This window comes from Nipponia nippon, unplaced genomic scaffold (assembly GCF_047370975.1).
Source record: "Nipponia nippon isolate SJK-2023a ecotype South Korea unplaced genomic scaffold, ASM4737097v1 scaffold_5, whole genome shotgun sequence".
Classification (NCBI taxonomy): domain Eukaryota; kingdom Metazoa; phylum Chordata; class Aves; order Pelecaniformes; family Threskiornithidae; genus Nipponia; species Nipponia nippon.
Genome location: NW_028262369.1, coordinates 42,071,681 through 42,092,324, shown reverse-complemented (window position 1 = coordinate 42,092,324; position 20,644 = coordinate 42,071,681). Strand labels below are relative to the sequence as shown.

At 34.0% G+C, this 20,644-nt stretch overlaps 1 protein-coding gene across 1 annotated transcript in view; it reads left to right on the top strand.

Annotated features, from left to right (window-relative positions):
• Positions 1-18,168, top strand: part of CDC14A (cell division cycle 14A) — a 67,203-nt gene extending 49,035 nt beyond the window's left edge. The window contains 7 exon segments of the mRNA XM_009468289.2: positions 1,683-1,839; positions 4,162-4,277; positions 4,861-4,908; positions 6,549-6,677; positions 7,620-7,880; positions 7,882-7,942; positions 16,346-18,168. Coding sequence (XP_009466564.2) covers positions 1,683-1,839; positions 4,162-4,277; positions 4,861-4,908; positions 6,549-6,677; positions 7,620-7,880; positions 7,882-7,942; positions 16,346-16,375 — 802 coding nt within the window. The 3' untranslated portion in view covers positions 16,376-18,168.
• The last annotated feature ends 2,476 nt before the right edge of the window (positions 18,169-20,644 follow it).

Here is a 20,644-nt window from a genome sequence, read left to right as displayed (position 1 = left end):
GTGAATCACACTTTCGCAAACCATAAGTGCTCACTGAGGGCAGATTAAACTTCTTCACACCGTGCTGATGCTTGGATGATGTGCTCTTAAAAATAACTTCCACAATAGAGCAAAATTTAAAGAGAAAGGTAGTAGGTTCTGTGATTAGTAAGTGCTGTTTACTTGAGAGATAGGAAAAACAGGGCCCATGTCTTTTCTGCAGCGGCATATAAATACTTGGTTTGATTTTACAGATAGGCAAAGATCCTTCAGATATTTTTCATTCATACCTACATTATTCATAGCTAAGAGCTGTTGTATTGTTCAGTAAGAATTTTCTATTGTCCTAATGGCAATAGATACCTGTTTTGACAATCAGACAAAATTCAAGCAATGTCACCAGTAGTGTCAAAATGGGATTGAGAAAGAAGGAGCTAACATCAGTTGCATCGTTCTAATATAAAATATCTTGCCCTCAGGGCTGCAGAGTAGTTACATCTGACAAAAAGGTAAAATCTTGCAACTTTGATCTCCCAACCTTCATAGATGTCAAAGCTTCATCTCTTAGATTCTTTGAGGTTTATTAAGGGAGGTTTGAGTAGTTTCTCTGTAGAGACCCTCCCACTCAAGTATGTATCAAATCAGTTTGTTACTGTGAAGGCAATTAATCTTGAAAGATTTCAAAGGTATTTAAATTCAAGCATGTTTTCTAGGCTACTTCTGTTAAGTGGAATAAGTGGCGCTCCCTCTCCCCTCACCCCCTCCTTCTCCCTTCTCTCGATGTTTTCTTGGGACATAGTGAAATTTTTCTGGAAGTGCTTACCTTTCTCATTTATTATTGAGCAAGTTTAGGCAGTTGGCTCAGACTACTTGGCTCTTAAGCTTTGCCGTAACATTTTGTTTTCAAACAAAAAAAAGTTTCCAGTGAAAGTATATTCTGATTTAATTCCTCGTTCTTTTTTTTTTCTCTGTTCAGTATAGAATTTAATTTTGTTACAGTAGTATGTAATAGGGTCTCAGTTCTTGGATGGAACTAGCATGACAAGTGTCTACCCAGCAAACTTGCTTATTGAGGAATAATGCAGTTTCATCAACAAAAGCCTGTTTAGCCCATACACATTATAGCAATTAAATTATTATTATTTTTTTTTACCACCTGTCTGAAGGATATGTTCTTTCACTTTCTGAAAATTGACTAGAGTCCTGTTCAGCTTTACGTGACTATGACCACTTCCACTGTGCAGGTCAGCTGTAGTTTTACTGCGCAGTATCTCTATACACAAAACTCATGCTAATAAGTTGGAAAGTGCTGTATCATCATTTATTCTGCACCTTATGTATATAAAAAGCATTATTTTATATGAATTTTTAAGTTGTGTTTTAAAAGCCTTTAAAATACCATTGCAAATTCTGGTTTAGTTAGTCTCTTTTCCCAGTAGGATTTTGTAAAATGAAGTTTTAGTACTTGTAATATTTCTGTGATGGCTATAGACTTGTTTGGTGAATCTGGGGGGTGCTTTTGTTGTTGTTTTTAACCATTGAAAATTATTATTTCCTTTTTTTTTGTGATAGACATTCAAATTTTTTTTTACAGATGAAGATGTATAGAAGATTCAAATCTGTAAGAGTAGCATGTTTTCATATTGTTTTTTATGTGTACACAAATCTGTTGATATGAATTGATTTGGTTTTGTATCTTAAAGGAAGCAAGCAATGTTGTGGCTGGAGGGAGATCTCATCCGATCAAAGCAGAAACAACGAGTAGTTGATGGAAACATTAACAGAGTTCTTTGTGGCTTGAATGACATTTCAATCAGTGACAGCTTGAATAAAGTACCAGACTTGGATCAATGCAGGGAGGTAAGAGTTTGTAGGAAAAATTTCAAACAAGCAGAGATGGAGGTGATCTTTTAATAACTAGCTATAGATAATTTTTTTTTTAGGCTTGTATTACTACTAGATTGCTTTTTCACAGCTAAACTTTTTTTATAGGTCATAATTAGAACAAATCTCCACTTTTTTTAAAAAAGCTTAGGTTATATTTAAAATTGTTATAGGTCATTTTGCAAACTTCAGAAGGTTTGCATTATTTCAAGTCATTCTTTCAGGGTTTTCAGTTGTTTATTGGAGAATGGAGGAGGAAAAAAAATGTCAGTTTTCTGCCTGGAAATCTATTTATTTCAAGTTTCTAGCTAATAATGCATGACACTATAGATGTCCATCCCTTTATCACAGTGTTACGGATTACTGATGTGATGTGTACATTTAGGGTAAGGACCTTACAATTTTTTATTGGAAGCACAGGCATGAAGTGTGAACTAAAGCAAACATACTTCTGCTTCTGGGCTAGTAAAAATCTTAAACTATGGTTTACTACAGTATCTGTGAGAAGCAGTTTAGAGGACAGAATCATTGATGCAAAAAACCAGGGATGTAGTGGGCATCTTCAGATAGTTATTAGTATAAATTAAAATAATCATCTGTCATGTTGATCTATCATAATCTGAAAAAGCACCTTGAATGCATTTCTGTAAAGGTACTGTTTCCCTTTTGGAAGCTCAATTTGTGGCTTGGAATATGTAAAGTTAAATATCTAGATTAGTAACTGGAGAATATAACACTGTAGAAATGATCTTGTATGCCTAATGAAAACAGCTGGCACATAGCCATATGGGTAAAAGTAATGTTTTTGAATCTAAGCTACTACTACAACTTTACTGCTTCCAGTATTAAAGGCAACTTACCTGCAGGTAACTCAACTACCTGTACACTGTGGAGCAGCTTATGTACAGTTTCACAATATAAATTCACAGTGCTGTTTTTTTCTACTGTAACCCTCTCTGTAATATGTACATTTCAGGTTTTTACGAATGTCATATTAAAGCTGTTTAACATTCAGTTTTCAAAACATTTAACTTACCTCTTTCTGTCTTTGGATATTTGGTTATATTTCAAGACCTCATTATACTAGGCTCTCTAGAAGCTCAAAACAAAGTAACACCAGTCCCCAGAATGCATAAGGTCTAAGAATCAGAGGACAGAGCAGCTACACACAGTAACTGTTGGGCAGGTAAAGACAGTGAAACAAAATATATCAGCATTGAGGCTGAATGATGGGTAACAATGGCCTAGTATATAATCTTCAATGAAATCTAGCTAAAATATTTATATTTTCCTATAATTAGTACAACACTTGGACCATCACATCATTTGATTAATTTCTGTTGTATTACTACTTCTGTCAATCTTTCATCTTGGTTAGTGGTAGAAACTATTGATCTGTTTTATGCGGAGCAGTGAGGTCACTTAGGCACAATAGGAACTGCAGTAATACAAACAAATACTTGATCTGAGGTCAAATGAAGCATAACTGGTATAAGGTTTTTTTCATTTGGCAATTTAGAAAAAAATCAGTTCTCTTGCTTTGTTTAACTTTCCTATTTCTGCTACTTAAGATACTGTCTCTAATTAATACTTGGGTCTTAGAGAAGTATTTTGAGATCAGTCAGAAATTATAAATAGGCATTTAAACAGTGTTGGTATACCCTTTTAATATTTCTTAGAGTTTGTAATATTTTCTAAAGCTAGAAAAAGTAGGATAAAACCCGGAAATCTCTTCATCCTGTATTCCTTATTAGGTTCTCATAGGGAAATTTTTTCAAAACTCTATTTTTCTAGACGTCATGAGAAATGTTTATTTTAAAAAAAAAAAAAATTAGTAAAAATTAGGAAAGTTGTTTTTTTTGTTTTTTTTTTTTTTAGCTCCTCTTGAAGGACACACAACTTTACCTATCTTTTTCATCTTGTGGATATCACAAAATTGTGTGTTACTGCATCCCTTCCACATTGATGATAACTTTGAAAATAATTATGGAGGAATGAGTTGGTGTTTAAGTTCTATAAAAACAGACTGCTTTGAAGTAAATAAATACTGGCGTTAGACTCAAGCATCCTGAACTGACTTTGAGGTCAGATTCTGCAAAAAGCCTCTGTGAATGTGCATTTGTACAGTGACACATTTAATTTACTGGAAGTATGCAAAAACAGAGTAGTGCCCCATGTATGCAGAAGACTGTAGATTAGCCTTTTAAATTATAATCTTTGCGAAGGAGACGTTCAATACTTTGAAACTATACTACTCCTAACGATTATTTCTTTGCTTGCATACTTTGTGTTTCCCAGAATGATTTTGAAGACAAACCAGGTGTGGAAACTCAGAATGGCATGACACAGGGAGATAAGCTTAATGCCTTAAAAAGTCGGAGACGGCCATGTTCTGCTACAACTGGAGCTCTGAGGTAATTAATGAATTCTAAGGTAATTTGCAATTTTAAATGCAGGCTATGCTATCAGATCTTTATGGCAAGTACATGACCTTGTTTACCACAGTGGTACTAGTTGTACCACCTTCTGTAGTGGGAATCCTCTAAGTATGTATTTATCAGTTGTAGATTTGGTTTATGAATTTCCTTTTTTTTTCCTCTATCTCCCTGTTCAGGATACCTACTTATTATGTAGCAGTAAAAGACAAAGTAAAAAAATATTTCAAAACCTTCACATTTATGTCTAGCATTTTAAAACTTGTGTTTCAACCAAAATATTCTTCAGTGAACTTAGTTATCTTTCTATAATTACTTTTCTGTACTCCTTATATAAATTTTGAATTTTTCAGAACCAGTAAAAATGTGAAGTTTGAAAATAAACCTGAAGTACCTCTATGCTGTTGAACTGTAAATTAAAATAATGATTGTCAATAACTCTTAACTCTCATTAGTCTTGTACTTTAAAGCCAGTATTAGACATGCAGGTATGCTTTGGGGGGGGGGGGGGGGAGAAAGGCTTTTTATCCTTTGATAAAGATTGCTGCTTTGGTTTCTTTAGGCTGCAAGACATGAAACTGCACACCAGATCAATATCACAACCTTTCAGGTATTAACTTTAAAGTTATAGTTCTAAATGTATACCACTCAGGTCTTAAATTTTCAGTGTTTTGAATTATACTTACCACATCAATTGATGAGCAACTTCAGACTTCTGAGAAGTGGCAGGTAACAAACTTCTGCAAATAGGGGGGAGGGGGAAATAAATCTAATGGACAGAGGAGTACAGCTCTACTTCAGGGATACCTCAAATTCTTCTTAATAAATAATTAGCACATACAAGTAATTTCCTCAGTCACATTTTCTAGTATCTATGCTGTTATGCAACGAAGGATGACTAGTTAACTTATAACCACTTTATCTCTGCAAAATTCAATACTTGTCTCAAAAGCCTAAATTGGCTACGTATCGCCTGCATATTACAATTTGTCCTGTCTGTTTTAGTAGATGAACTAGATGTATTGCTTAGTGGATACAATCAGTACTTTTTTAGAAGATGTACCAGATAAATATTGAGTTTTAGTATCTTTCCATATTTTAATACAGGGTCCTTACTGTACACTTTACTACATGCTTTGTTCAGAACTTTCCGTGGAGCCAATAAAGCCAATAGTTTCTTCTCGTTTTCTAAATGTTTATTTTATTTATCACCTGTACTAATCTCAAATCAGTACTGACAGTGCCTCCCAAAAGAAAATAAATCATAGAGTGAAAATTGACTTAATTTTAAGAGTTATAGGAATGGCAGAATTGAGTCTTTTGGTTTTGTAACCGTTGTATCCTTTACCCCGTTGCATCTAAAATACAACATGTAAGACAAAACATCTGTCATTATAAAGCATTAATATTGAAAAGAACACATTATCTTCAGTTTTGTGACAACCTGGATTTTTGATATTGATTACTCCAGATGTCTAACCTTGGAGATGTCTGTTCACCCTTTCTTGGTGTGGAATTAAAGCTATTTCTGCTCAGTGTCATTCCTTCTCTGCTTGTAGCTTGTACCCAAGGTCTTTTCATCCTTTAAGAGCTGATCATGATAATATCCCCCTGGATGAAGAGAATGTCATACTACTGCGAGGCTATTCGTTTATTAGGTTTTAATGAACTAATATGGACAGCTATAATGCTAACTTTTTTGAGTAGTCCAGTGTACCATACTTAGAGGTCATTATCAAAATATGAAGAATTTGGTCATTGAGTCCCACCCTAGAAAGAGCTATATGTTCTGTGCAACTTTGTAAAAATGTTCTTGCTGTCACTTGGAAACTATGATGTTCTTCTCATGAAAGCTACAGTGTTATTTTTTTTTCTACTCATACTTGCTTTGTAAGCACAGAAAGTATTCTTTCTCAAATTTACCATATTTAAAATTTATAATCAAATTCACAATAAATTTGATACAAAATGGACACTTAGCCTTCCCAAATTATCAAGGTGAAAAGTAGCCTATAACTGTATAAAATGGTACAGCAGGGGGAGAACTTGGGAATGGGATATTTGAAAAGTTTTTTTGAAAAGATATTTGAAAACAGGCAAACTGAGTTTTTGCTGTTCTCAGTACTCAGACTTGAGAATTCCCACTTTTTAAAGTACCAGTCTATGTATTGAAAGACTGTATGTGTTTTTGAGATGTATATTTCAATTATAAAAATCTTGCTTCTCACTAAAACTCTGCACTCCTTTTAGACTGAATACTTCAGGTAGCACAGAAGGATCCATGTCTCCTCTGAAGGCCTCCAAAGTGATGGCAGTTAATTCACCATCTGCAGAAAGAATAAGCAGAATTCTCACATCCTCAGGCTCTAACCTTAAAAGGTTTTTTTTTTTCTTCTCATTTTGGTACAAATATTTACTGTGTACTACAATGGTTTTCAGCACATATGCAGGCTACAAAGCTCTTGCTGTTCTTGGGTGTAAGAAGGCTTAAATTTACTTACAAAGTGATTTGCTGTTTCACTAGCCAAGCCTTAGTTGCCTGCAGATTTAAAAAAAAACAAACAAAAACCAAAACCTGTACCACTGGTATGAGAATTTTGGTAGGATTCTATCAAGTCAGAAACAGTATTATGTTGCTCAGGGTTTTTTTCCCACTCATCTAAGTTTACAGAAGTTTTGCAAGTATTCCCACAAGTATATATGCTGTTAATCTTGGAAGAATACTGAGTGGTAATTATTATGATTTTTATGAACCCTTCATTTATTTAATTCCATTACTATTATTGTACTAAGTAATTTTGGATGTTAAATTTAGAATGATTGATGCATTTTCAGTAACTTCCGGCCACAAATACTTACTTGAAGAAAATAACTAACTTAGAGATATTTCAGGACACCCGATTTTTATTCTCAAATTTTATCATATTACATCTTGGTTAGTTGAAGACTTGTATCATGTTACTGATTTCAAGAAACAGAAGAGGAGTTCTTAAACTGTTACATGTACACAAAGTACTTTAATGTAGATCAGCCACTGCCTAAACCTTTTAACATAATCTCCTGCATGTGCATATGGTTTGACAGAGGTGACAGCTGGCCATGGTAGTGCTTGAATAAACAAAGTTTGGGAACTCCTGACAAAGAAGTCTGGTTTTCATTATTTGAGAGCTAGAAGATGAACCTCTGTGCAAACACAAATTATTTCAGAATGGTCTATATTGTTCACCTAATGTCTTCTGAATTGTCTGTTGTTTTTTTGTATACATCTGTACATACCTTGTGTGTATTTCCCCCCCCCCCCCCCATGTCTTTTCCATTCAGCGTTTCCATAAACTCCAGACTAGCCAGTTCTCTAGGGAACCTGTACGTTGCTTCAGATGATGATGAGAGCAAAATGACATCATCGTCCTCTAGGACAGGTTTTTCTGTAAGCCAAACGTCCAGCCACTTGAATGGCAGCTTGCAGCTGCCTCACAGAAATAACCATGAACTGAACAACAACTCGTACAACAGAAACAGCAGTAGTGGCAACAACCTGAGCGGCCAAACCAGTTTTCACAGCGCCGTGACAGATGAGTTCGCATCAACCTTCCTTTATGGGCCTTACAACTCCTCCAGCACGATACCAGAGTCAATCAATTCCTGTAAGTTCATAGTCACAACAGCACTTTCAGGCATCTGACCGATGCTTATCTTCCTTGCTTCTGCGAGCAAAGCTGTCGCAAATAAATCTCAACCCAGCATAATTCTCTGACTCCCTTTAACGTTTCTGCACAGCACCTTTGTCTGTTACCTTTTTAAGCTTTTTTTTTCCCATCTCTTTAAAGCATCTAGATCATGGAGGGTTCATGAAAATAAATCACTCCTGAACTTAAACTAACACCTTTTCTGATATCTTTTTTTATGGATCTTCTTACCCTTCAGATTTTTTTTATTTCAAATTATCCACAACATACTTTATAAGTTTATTATGTATCTTAATCTTTATGCAGTAACAGAGTTAAAGAAGCCTTTGTACGTATCATACTAAAAGGAACATAGAACATTCTCAAAGATAGGACTCATTTGAAAGATGAGTCCACCTGACTTGAAACCTAGTCCTTTTCAAACACCAAATGTGAAAAGTATTTTAGAGCAAGATATTTCTGATGGTTTCACCGTTTTAGTTTTCATTCCTCAATAACTTTGCTGCCTTGGGCTTCTTCTGTGTGAAAGAGTCTGTATAAAGAGGATGCACAGATAAATTAATGCAACTTGAAAGTGATTCTATACAAAATGCAGAGAAGAGAGTAGAGGAACTTCAGTTGTGAAATCAGAAATAACTTCAGCTATTTTAGGGAAAAAATAAACATTTACTACTATAAATCTAAAAACAATTTAAAATATCTGGTTTCCAAAGATCTGATATGCTATTAATTATAAAAATTAGTGCAGTGTTTTTGACAGAATATATTGCCTGCAATGAATTGAACTCGTCACCCTCTGTTTAGTAGTACTGACACTTCAGTTTTTTACTTTTTTAGCTGCTGGAAATAAAATTACCTTTGTATAAAATTAAAAAAACTTCAGAATATTATACCTTTCTTTTCTGTTTCCTTACCACTGATAAATTGTTTCAGTATACAGAAAGTTTTAGTGTTATACCCGATACTGTTTTTGAGTGCGGTGGGTCCCCTATCTTAAAACAGCTAAACACATATGGCATGTAACTAGGATGTCAGCTGAAAAGATCATTCATGGGTTGTGTTCTTTTTTTTTCCTGAAGAAGCAGGGGATCTACCCTCTCGTAACAGCTAGTATGTGGCACCACTTACAGTTCAGAAGCCACATGTTTATAGCTTGGGAGTATGAACTGCACTTTCTGCATACAGATGACAGTAGGAAATAAATTCTCATTGTTCTATTGTGGAATTAAATTGCATGTATGACTGAAACCTAACCAGTATACAAAGTACATTGAAAATGAAGTTAGTTGAGGGAACTTGATTCTGTATCCTCATAAATTCAATGGATACTTCCACTGGAAAAGAAGTAGAGTTACTGTGCTAGGATGTGCTTGACCTAAAGCAACTCTTTAAAATACTTGATGCTTTCAGACTCCTTGTTTGAAAGCACATTTAGCTTCTTATCCACTACAACTTATCTGGAAATAAATGTTAGTATTCCATGATCTTAGGATCAGAGTGTTCTGCATTGAGTTTAAATTTTACTTTAAACATCAGCAGTAAGTTATTTGCAAGGGACTTCTTGAATATTGCCACATCCTTTCAGTTTTTTGAAGTTGCTTTACCTCTTTAATTTGGCTGTGTCTTTACCTGCTACATGGGATTGAAGTAAACTATATATAATTGAGATTTTTCTCAAGTTGGATATAGAAACCATCCCAGTTTCCATATGATGAAACCAGTTCTAGAACAAGAGAACTGTTTTAGTTTAAGTAACTAATTTGGTTTAATTCCTCCAGGCGTAGAGATGAGAGAGCTAAAAAGCTGTATAGCTGTATAGCAAACTGAGGATGTTTGATTCGAGACACATCCATGAGTCTTCAATTTGTTCATGAATTCTGGTGTTCTGGAAGGTCAGCCTTTTATCCAGTATGCTTACAGAAGTTCAGTCCTCAGGAAGACTGACAGTGGCTCCAGTTGAGTATACTGGAACCAAAGTCAATACACCAGCAATGACAGAGAGCAATCACTCATCTGAATAACTAAGTGGTAAAGTGTCTGATTTTTTTTTTTTTTTTTATTTCTCACCTTCAATATTGTCTGATATTTAATGTATTTGAACAATAATTCTTTGGAATGTCAGCCCATTCCCATTCTTTTCTATTGTACCTTCTGTAAATGATATGCTGCCAACAGCAATTCTTAGAGGTTTTTTCCATATTCTAGTTGCAGCTACATATTATGGATAAATATGTAAACCTACCTGCAGAGCACTGAGGGGAAGAAACACCTTATAACTGTAACGTGACTTAATCATGAAAATAAGCTGACATTGTTCACAATAGGCCAAAAGTTACAAGATAATATAAACCATTACAGAAACAACCAGCACGTTTCCTCAAACAGTTTAAAAGGTTAAATGAAAATATAACATGTTATAAACTAAGAGCTGTCATCTCCTTTGGAAAGGTAGTTGCCATACCTTTATGCTACAAATAATTTTTAACAATGAAAGCAAAGTTAGTGGGCTTGTGCCATAAGCATAGGCTAAGAAATTAAGTAATGGTATTTACAGAATTCTAGGTTAGCACCTTGTTTCTATTTAATCTCATAAACCCTCAGTGTTCAACATAATGGAATTGACACAAAAAATCCCCAAATATATGTGGGGAGAAGGGCTGGGTTTACAATGTAACTGTCTCTTCTAGTATCGTAGCACACATTTCCTTCTTAGATAAGGGTGACTAAAATACTTAGGAAAAGGGAGAAAAGCAAAGAATGTTGATTACTGCTTAATTTAAGGAAGAGCAAAAGAGCAATTCATGAACAGGTAAACAGCCATCTTGACATCAGAGAGGGACTATAGCTATGCACATCTTGGTAAAGAGGGAAATGAATTTTTGTTCCCTTGCAATGCAACTATTAAGTGACTTAAAACAGTGATTTAAATGAAATATGTTAGGCATAGTATAAAGTTTTCGGTTGAATGGGAAACATTTCTGCAGAAAAAGTAGCTTTCTAGAATGCGCGTTTCTCCTGTTTTAAGAACATTTAAAAATCATCTTCCTACCTATCTTAATGACTTAGTAACACGTGGAAGGATGTCAGGGTGTAACGTTTGAACAATTTTTGGCTTTATATCATTTGCTGATTAGGAGCAGAGGTTGTACACAGTAAAATATAGCAAGATCTTTAACTGAGATGCTATATCCAGTCTTCTCTTATTTTGAAGGCAATATAATTTTTCTTGATAACTGGTCCCAATGGTTGAATACAGTCATGCTTAAAACCATTTCACTTTTAATCTGAAACTTGCTGTATCTCTTTATTATGTCACTGTTATAGTCCTTTATTACCTTATTTTCTTGTCATGAAGATATTTCATGCTAGTCATCTCAACTTGTCTTTTGATAAGCTGAGTTGGCTCAAAGATCCTTTTGGAAAGTGTTCAAATCCTTTACGGTTTCTGAAAATCCTTTTTCAAGAAGTAGATGCAACACTCTAACATTCATCTTTCAGGTCCAGAAAGCTGCTGCTCGGTGCTGTCCTGCTTCTAAATCCATAACTTGTGTTAGCTTCTTTAACTGTAATGTATTGGGAGTTCATAGGGAATAAAAAAAAAAAACAACAAAACAAACAAACCCCAACCCAGTTCTTGCTATCCAAGATACTGACTTGTATTTTAGTCCAATGTCCTGCGTTCCCTGATTTTTTTTATGTGGAACTCTGTATTTGGCTCTATAAAAGCATCATCCTTTTTTTTTTTTTGCTCCCCTCTTCTTAATGGGACCAATTAACCAACCAAGGAAGATTGTTTTGTCTTACCACTTCAACTACTGACATCCAGCTATTTGGCTTTTGGTGATATTCATCAGTGATCTTAAGCTCATAAGCAAAATACGGAGTAGCATCAAGCCTTAATACCAGTTCTGGCAGAATTCTGTTAAAAACAGAATTCTGTTTAATGATTTCCACTTAACTGCTTTAGATGCTGAAATTACTTGGAAGTCTTGTCAGCCAAATCTTAGTCTTGTTGCAATAAGCATTTGTATTACATTGCACTTTTTTCTAATTGGAGCACATCAGATAATGTACCTGACAGAAGTCTATTACATATACTGGTGGTTATGTTTATTCGTTTAACTTATCAAAGAACCTTTGAATGATATGAATTATATCCCTCTTTTTATTAGCAGAATTTCACTTACCTGAGTTAGATATCAAGCTAACCATTTGTAATCATATAGGTACTCTATTAAAGTCATCTTCTCACTCCTATTTCTCTGTTTGTCAACTATCAACACGAGTGGTGCAGGAGCATTTTAAGATGGTTAGGACAGTAAATTATCAGTTCTAATTAATGTTCTTTAATCTCATTAGTGAGGAAATTAGGAACTTCATTTTTATGCAAGTACATAATTTTTTTTCCAGTATGGAAGGGAAAGTTATTCAATACTCTTTTTTTTTCCTGTTTTGTAATGAAACACTTAAAAAAAAAAAAAAAAAAAAAAAAAACCAAAAACATTTATTAATACTATTGTTCCACATTCCATTTAAAACAAACAAAAAATAACCATGACTATGACTTTCTGTTGTTGTCAGCCATGGATTTTTCTGTAATAGTTTTTGTCCTTCATCAGTGTAAGCTTGTAATCCACTTCCTTTTTATCGTGTTTGTGCTGTTGTATGCTGATGAACTAGAAGAAAAGCTTCATTTTTATAGAACAGACACCTTGCCATTCTAGCCAAATAGAATAAATATTTTATTGGCAAATTTTACATATGGGATGTTTTCATTAAACAGAATCTCTCACAATTACAAGTTGCCAAAATATTCTTATCAAGTATAATCACATTTAAGGTGCCACAATAAAATTTTTACTTTGTTCTTACAATAGTTATAAATCTAAATATCACTCTTTAAAATGTATTTGTATTGAAGATTATGTAACTGGGTTGTCTTAAGATGAGTCACCTTTTGCTTCTATAGCTGTCATGGAAACTGGCAAGATGGAAAAATTTCAAAAAATTGAGAAGTGTAGCAGTATTTTAAAATTCATATACATGATTTTTATACTGGTAGAATAGTTTTTCTTAGTAAGAACTTACCATTAATGAATATAGGACAGCTTTAACAAGAAGAGAGACAAACACTAGTGTGTCTTACTGATGTGTAAATTTAGCAGACTCAAAGGATCATTTCAAGAGCATATGCGTTTTCTGTAACATATCCTGATTTAATTTAGTGCATCTTGTGTAGCCACAGTAATTCTTGCCTGCTGCAACACTCCTGTTGCAACAATGTTTTGGGAGAGTTGATGCACAATTCAAAAAATCTAAATTTTTGCAATTTCCTGGAAAAAGTGCATGTTCGAATCCTAACAGATAGTCCTAAATGCTATAGGGTTGTTCCCTCTTAAATGTAAACTCGCACCTGATTTGGTCCTGAAGTTGAATGCATGCGTATACGGTTCTAGTGCCTAGATGGATCTGTGGCTTATTTTCTCTTCCAGGAGGCTTTCCATGCCTCCTATTGAAGAAGAAAAATGACAGTGATCTAAGCAGTTGCTTCAGCATGAACTTCATTAGATATCATTAACATAATTTAATCTAGTTCTTAGTTCCGTGTTTAAATGTCTGATACTTGGGTATAAAATGCCAAGCTTGACACTGCATGGGACCACTGTAGGAGTACACACTGAGAATTCTATTCAATTAACTGATTTTAGACCCTCATCATTGCAGTTCGGCAGTCAACTTTCTTTGTTTTTTTTCTTCTATTTTTACCTCTGTTTTAAATAAGATTTTGTTAAATACCAGCATATGACTTGTAAAAGTGGATTGGGGCTTTTTGTTTTTAATAAAGCTTTCAGAATCATAGGCCATACTTTGAGTCACTGCAAATAGGAGGTAGGAATGTAAATTTTAAAATAGAAAACTCCTCAAAAGATTAAAAAAAAAAAAAAGGAAAAAATCACAATTACAGGCTTTGAAATATTACAGTCAATCTCTTTGCATAATGTGAAGAGATTTAAGAGCACAAATTACTTAACTGCAAAAGCAAAAAAAACCCAGACAAAAACCAGCCCTCCCCAGCTATAATTTAATTTTTCAAACTCAGAAATTAGTCTGTATACTTCACAACAACTCAGTTGTTACGGCTGTCACCATGTCTTTAGTAATAGGAACTTTATGGGAAGTCACATCAATTAATCTTCATCTGGAAAAAATGCTGCTTAGGTTTAATTCTTCCCTGTATTTGGAAAAGGCTTTGAAACATTAGGGAGAAATAATTGCTGTGTGAAGCAGAGCTATGGTGAGGATGGGAACACACTGAAAAACTTATTTCTCAATTTGAAAATAAATAAAATAAACCCTGCCTACCCATCTGTAATGAAAATTAACAAAACATGCTATCTTGTTTCCAAGCAATCTGTGCTGTGTGGATATTTGTTCTTTTTTATATATGTTGCCATTATTTGTTTCCGTATTTTTGTAACTTATATTCCAAACAATTTTAAGAATTTTAGTGTAAACTTCAGAATCTTTATGGTTTGCTTGTTTATTTATTTAAATTATGATGTAGAATTCCTGGTTACTACTGTCTGCTCAGTAAAGGGCTGCTGTTCATAGTTCTTTGTCAACTAACGCTAGCTGTTCCCAAGATCACCAAAAGTGTACAGTGCTTTCTGGTCATCTTTCCTCTGTCCAAGCTTAAAGTAATCTATTACTGTACATAGGAGAGTATATAATTAAATTTCATGCATTTTTTTTTGTTTGTTAATCAACTTTACTTGAAACCCAGTTTTGAAGGATCCGTTTCAAATATTGCTCTAGTTAAGTGTAACCATCTTTCTGATTCTTAAAATACACTTCTGAAAATGAGAAAGCTTTGAGGATCATTAAGAGAGCAGAAGTTTCAAGTGCTCATTAATGAAGGGCTATTCCTTCTGCCTCACTCTTACGCATGTAATAAATAGCTTGACAGATCCCCTCACCAAAGCTAATAATCCAGAATGATTATTAGAGAATGGAGTAGGGAAAAATAAGCTTCTATGATCTGTACTCCATGGTGATTCTGAGCCTATAATGAAAAAACACTTGTTACATCTGTTTAGTTTTATGGTAAAGTATTTTCTATTAAATGATACCCTTCATGTTGAATGCATTCAGTACTAAAAACAGACCCTTTTTAGTCAGTGGTTTTCAAATCTTTATATGCTGACAGCACTTCTTTTTCAACCTAGGAAAGAATATCCAGATGGTCTCAGATCTTCAAGATGTGAAAATGCATTTAAAAGACAACTTTGGAAGTATACACTGAGGCTTAAGATATAGAAAACAAGTAGTTTTGTGATATTAGTTAGCTCTCTAAAGATTTATATACCTATTATGCACTTCCACTAATAAGTTTCACTATGGATGCCAAAGAGCATTTCTATAGTGACTAGTTAGGAATAGTGGGAAAATGGCAGAGAAGACTCCAAGGTTCTGAGCTTTCTTGGGATTTGTGTTGTTCTCCAGTAGTTCTCTCTCTAATCCTGATGAATTGATGCATTTTTAAAATATGCTTTGGGGGTTTTTTTATCTGCTATTTGTTTATAAACATACTAGTACAGTGAAGAGCATTCTCAGATGCGACATTTTATTCATCAGCATGACTTCGTGAACACATCTGTGTAGGAAGTAATAAAATGTTTGGATGCTGTCTAAACTGATTAATTACTTTATAGTAAAACCTTAGACTTCAATAGAACCAGAAACGTAAATAAATAGAGTAGACTAGGTTATGCTTTCCTCTTAATTATACTGACTGCTTGCTAATCCAGATGAACCATTTGCAGTGCTTCATTTTAATCTGGTTTTAGTAATTGTACATAAATTTATTCATGTGCATAATTGTACTGCTGTAGCTTTTTTCTCAGTAATTAGCTACACCATATATGTTTCCATATATGTCGTTACCTGAATCAACATCTGAAGTATGCTGTATTTTTTATAGTAGCACTTCGATTCTCATTCAGGATAAATGGAAACAATTCAATTATAGTAACTGCAATCGTACATTTTTCCAACACATTTTTAAGGTATTGGTTTAAGGTGGTGTTTTAAAGGACTTGTAACACTTTCTTCAAGAATCTCTAGAATTTTGTTTGGAAAAGTAAGTGTAGATACAGGAAAGTTGATGGACTTTACCGTATCCAGTTTTTGTGTTTCTTCTATTTTATTCATCTTTACCTATGCAGAGACTGAGATCCCCTTCCAACTCTCTGTTTATTTTTCTTCTTCCTGTCCTTCCTCTACTCCTTAAGCATAAAATGCATATTATATACAAGTATAACATCACCAGTGAGTTTTAATCAGTTTTTCTTCTCTGCACAGTCCCTTCGGTCTGAGTATATTCAGTACTAAAGCCTTGCCGCTTTGGTGAAACCTGTTGAGTTCTTAAAATCGAAGTCCTTCACGAAGGAGAAGAACTTAAGGAAGGAAGCTGCTCACTCAGAGGAGGAGTCTTCAATACAAGACATATTAAAACCTTAACACCAAGAGGAGACTTCTTAACAGGCACAAATTTCTTGTTAATGACTACTGCAGATGCACTGATGTTGAATTTATGGAAATTATTTTACCCTATGTTATATAAAGATTTAAATTTTTAATGTTGAGACAGCTTGAATATATTTCTAATGAGTTTCATTAAGACATTTATTAACTCGTGTACAGTGTTAAAATATGTATTAAGAGAATATTTTGGTAAGCAATATATATAAAAATTATGTAAAAATTAGAATATATTTTAATTTAGTGTTCACTTTGCTACAAAAATGTGTATTTTAAAGAATTTTTATGTGTTTATCAAAGATGAAAATTTTTTTTTTATGAACAAGATGTTTTTCTTGTTTTATGGGTCCATCATTATTGCTAAAAGTGTAACATAATTACTTTTTCACTAATTGGTCTTCTGGTAACTTAATGGAAGTCTAGCTAGTGAGAGACTAGTTATCACACTATCAACTGAAAGCACTTGATACATAGTCTGCTTTCCACTTTCAGCTGCTGATGTTTCATAAGGAAACACTATGAAAGAAAAATAAATGGAAAATATTTGTTGAGATGTAGTGTAACTTACATCTTCCATTGCAAAGAGAAAGTAATTTATCTGATGATTCAGTTGTACAGTTAATGCTTTCTTCCAGTTTGTCTCAAAGGAATGTCTTAACTTTTTTCTTTTCAATGTAGAATGTTAAATTTTACTATGCAATATATACTGCAAAAATGAAGGCGACCAAACTTAAGTTGGTAAGAATGTGTACGTACAGTGAATTTGGCAGTGCTGCATACTTACATGTTTTTAACCTACATTTGGCAGTATGTGTACAGTTTCATTAGCAAAGCATACTTGTAAATGTTGGAAGTATATTAAATTTTCACTTATCAGTTGGATGCTTCATAAACGTTTTAATTTGAAAACTATTGTTAAACATACAGCTAATGTAACCTCCTGTATCACAGAATGTTTTTGTCAGTAGTAAAGATGCTCTTAACGTATAATCAGGTGTGATTAGGAATGAGACTTCGAATGAAGTGGTATTAGAGTGAAGTACAAGAGATCATGTGTAAAAGTCTTAAGAACTCCACAAGTGTATAGTAAGCAAAAAAACATAAGCAGCTGTGAGGACTTGATTTGCCACTAATTTAGAAGACAAAAACAAAACAGATTTGCTACCTGTAAGTTTTTCCGATATCTACGGAAACTTGAAAATAAAACTTGGTTGAATTGTCAGTCTTTGTTCCTGAAGACCTGTGAATGCCCCCCATTTGCTTTACAACTGAAGTGAAGATAAAGTGCCACATTATTTTTTTTTTTAAAGGATCAGATCACAAATTGCTATGCAAAGTTGTACTGAAAGTGTTAATAAGCAATACTGAGAGCAGCTATATAAATCACTGATGCAATACTGTACTTCTTTTCACAACTGTGTATATGTAACATATACACACAAAGTAGCATATGTGTGCATATATATACAATATACTGTATATGAATTATAGATTAATGGTAAGGTAATTCTACCTCTTATAAAGAATTTTGTCATGTACTTTGTTATAAATAGTTTTCCTTAAGAAACTATTGTTTAATTTTGAAATGTAGATATATATTTACATACAACTAATTGATAATAAAATGCCTATATCAGCCAGCATCCTTGTTTCTTGGCTTTTCTTACTTAGATCTTTTGATGTAAACGAATACGTTTAGATCTCTAATTGAAGAGTAGCTCTTGAAAATCACCTTTCTTCTAAAGCATATAATGCATTTATAAATAAGATGACATTGCAAAAAGACATTAGTATGACAGGTATCTTTTATAACTGATCTCTCTAGCTAACCTTCTGGTATTTGCTTTCTATAACATCAAGTATTTAATCACTGTGTTGATATTGTGATGTGAAGTTTATATTTCAAAATACCATAATTTAAAAGCGTGTCTGAATTGAAGAAGCTTTTATTTTTTTCCCCTGGACAAGGACCCTTGCTAAAGGTGTGATATACCTTGTCTTTTGCATGTGCAACAGGTTTCTTAGCCTCACTAACAGCAGGGTCTTTGTCCATAAGAACCTGAAAGATCATGCTTTCGTTTAGCTTTTTATCCTTCCTGCACTTAAAAACTAGTCACAAATGGTTCTAACATTGTTTAACTCTGCTGCTGATTTTCAGCAAATTTGTTGTGTTGCATGATTATCTATCTGCAGTGCTTAATATTCCTGTCAGCTAAGTCTGTGCTGCAACAGATGATGTGGAGAGTATGTAACTGTTACACAGCTATTCTAAAGGAATGGCAAAGTCAGGAATAGGGTGGAAGCTTTAGAAGTTGCCCAAATTCTAGTGACAGTCTAATCTAAAACCACAATAAAAGGCTTCTGCCACTACATGCACACAATTAATGGGTGTTAATTTGGATGTGTAAATATAAAGGAAGAACAGCTAATTAAAAAGTTCCTAGTATGTAGGCATCAACCTCTCCCTTAGCCTTTTTCTAGACTTAACTTCTATTGATTTATTATATGAAATAGAGTAAATGCCAGCTAATGTACAACATATTTTTTTTGTTCTTAAAAATGAATGATAAATATAGCCAGTATTCTGTAACAATCAGCTTCTTAACAACAAATGTGGGGACAGTTGAAAGGTCAGGGAAGTCTTCAGAACCTTGTAGCTTTTAAGAAATACCCTGAAATTTGTTTCATATCCTCTGTTCATTTATCCTTAAACTTTACCATTTCTGTTGCTTCATTTACAAATATATCTCCTTGTCCTGGGAGAACAAGCTGTAGCACAAGATCTTTAAAAAGAGGTTTGGTAAACATGTAACGATGGATTAAATAAATCTAGAGGTCTCTACTAGGCTTATGATTCTGTGGCTAATGCCTTATGAAACTGTTAATCATCTCTTTAAAGTATGCCTTAAAGTATGAAGCTTTTTGGTTAGGGAGATATTTCTTGTTACAGATTTAGAGAATATTTTTCAATTACAGTACTGCAGAAAGAGGAGGATTTTAGTTTCTATAATAACTGTTCTCTACTGACAGCTAAACAATGAAAGGCCTCAAAAGGTTTGACACTTGATTAGATCTACACTGTAAAGTGCAGCAGGCAAAAAATATGGTAATTAAGGGCCTGATCAAGTAAATCACTCAGGTTATGTCTTTAACCTTAAGCACATGAGCAATCTAATTAATTAAAAAAGAACATAGGTATTCATGTTCCTAAGAAATCCACATTTGGATCCATAGTCCTGTCAATTGCAAACATGAGCCCTTCTGTCAAATCAAAGATGTGCTATGTTGCAACAAAATAATCCATTGACCCACACAAATTAACTTCATTACCTTAAAGAATTTATATTGTAACTGTAATTACATTCTAATATATTATTTTGGTATTGTCATCTGTTAGTATCGCGAGTTTAACGATATCTAAAAACACCTTATAAAGGTATCTTTGGTCCATATACTGGTCATACCTTATGAGCTGAGATTGCTTACTTCTGTAGCCCACATATAACCCACCTGTAAAAGCAGCTTTTCTCCTAAACTCACCACAACATTAATTGGCATTCCTTTTCTGGAAAGCTTTTGAGAGGAGATTTAAGTTCTTGCACTCAGTTTCTTACTAAATCTTGTCCAGGGTAAGGACAGTTAACATTTTGTCCCTGTTTGAGTAAAGCACTGTAGAGGTCCCAGGAGAATCCCACTACTAGCTCTTCTCCATTCGGGAAGGGTCTGCGAAGCCCTACTCTTCAACCAGCTTTTAGTCCGCCTAAGAACCTGTCATCACCTCTGTGGGAACTTGTGCTCTGAATTAATTTTGGTGCGAGACCGTTTCAAGCACTACGCTGATTCTGTTTTATCCATGTGCTTACTGACACCAGCATTCACCTCCGGCAGGCTGGTGATGCAGGATTTCCTGCGGGCTGAGACAGGCTGAGTTTTATGAAGAAATGCAGAATATGTAGCTTGAGGACCAGCTTCCTCAAATAAGAAGTACTGTCTTACCAAGGATCTGTGCATCTATCGTGTTTGCAAGAGGTAATTTGGAAAGTATATTGTTATTATAGACCAGTTCTAAAATTAACTTTAAGCTTGCAGAAGCATAGCACGCTTTCTCTTAACAAAAGT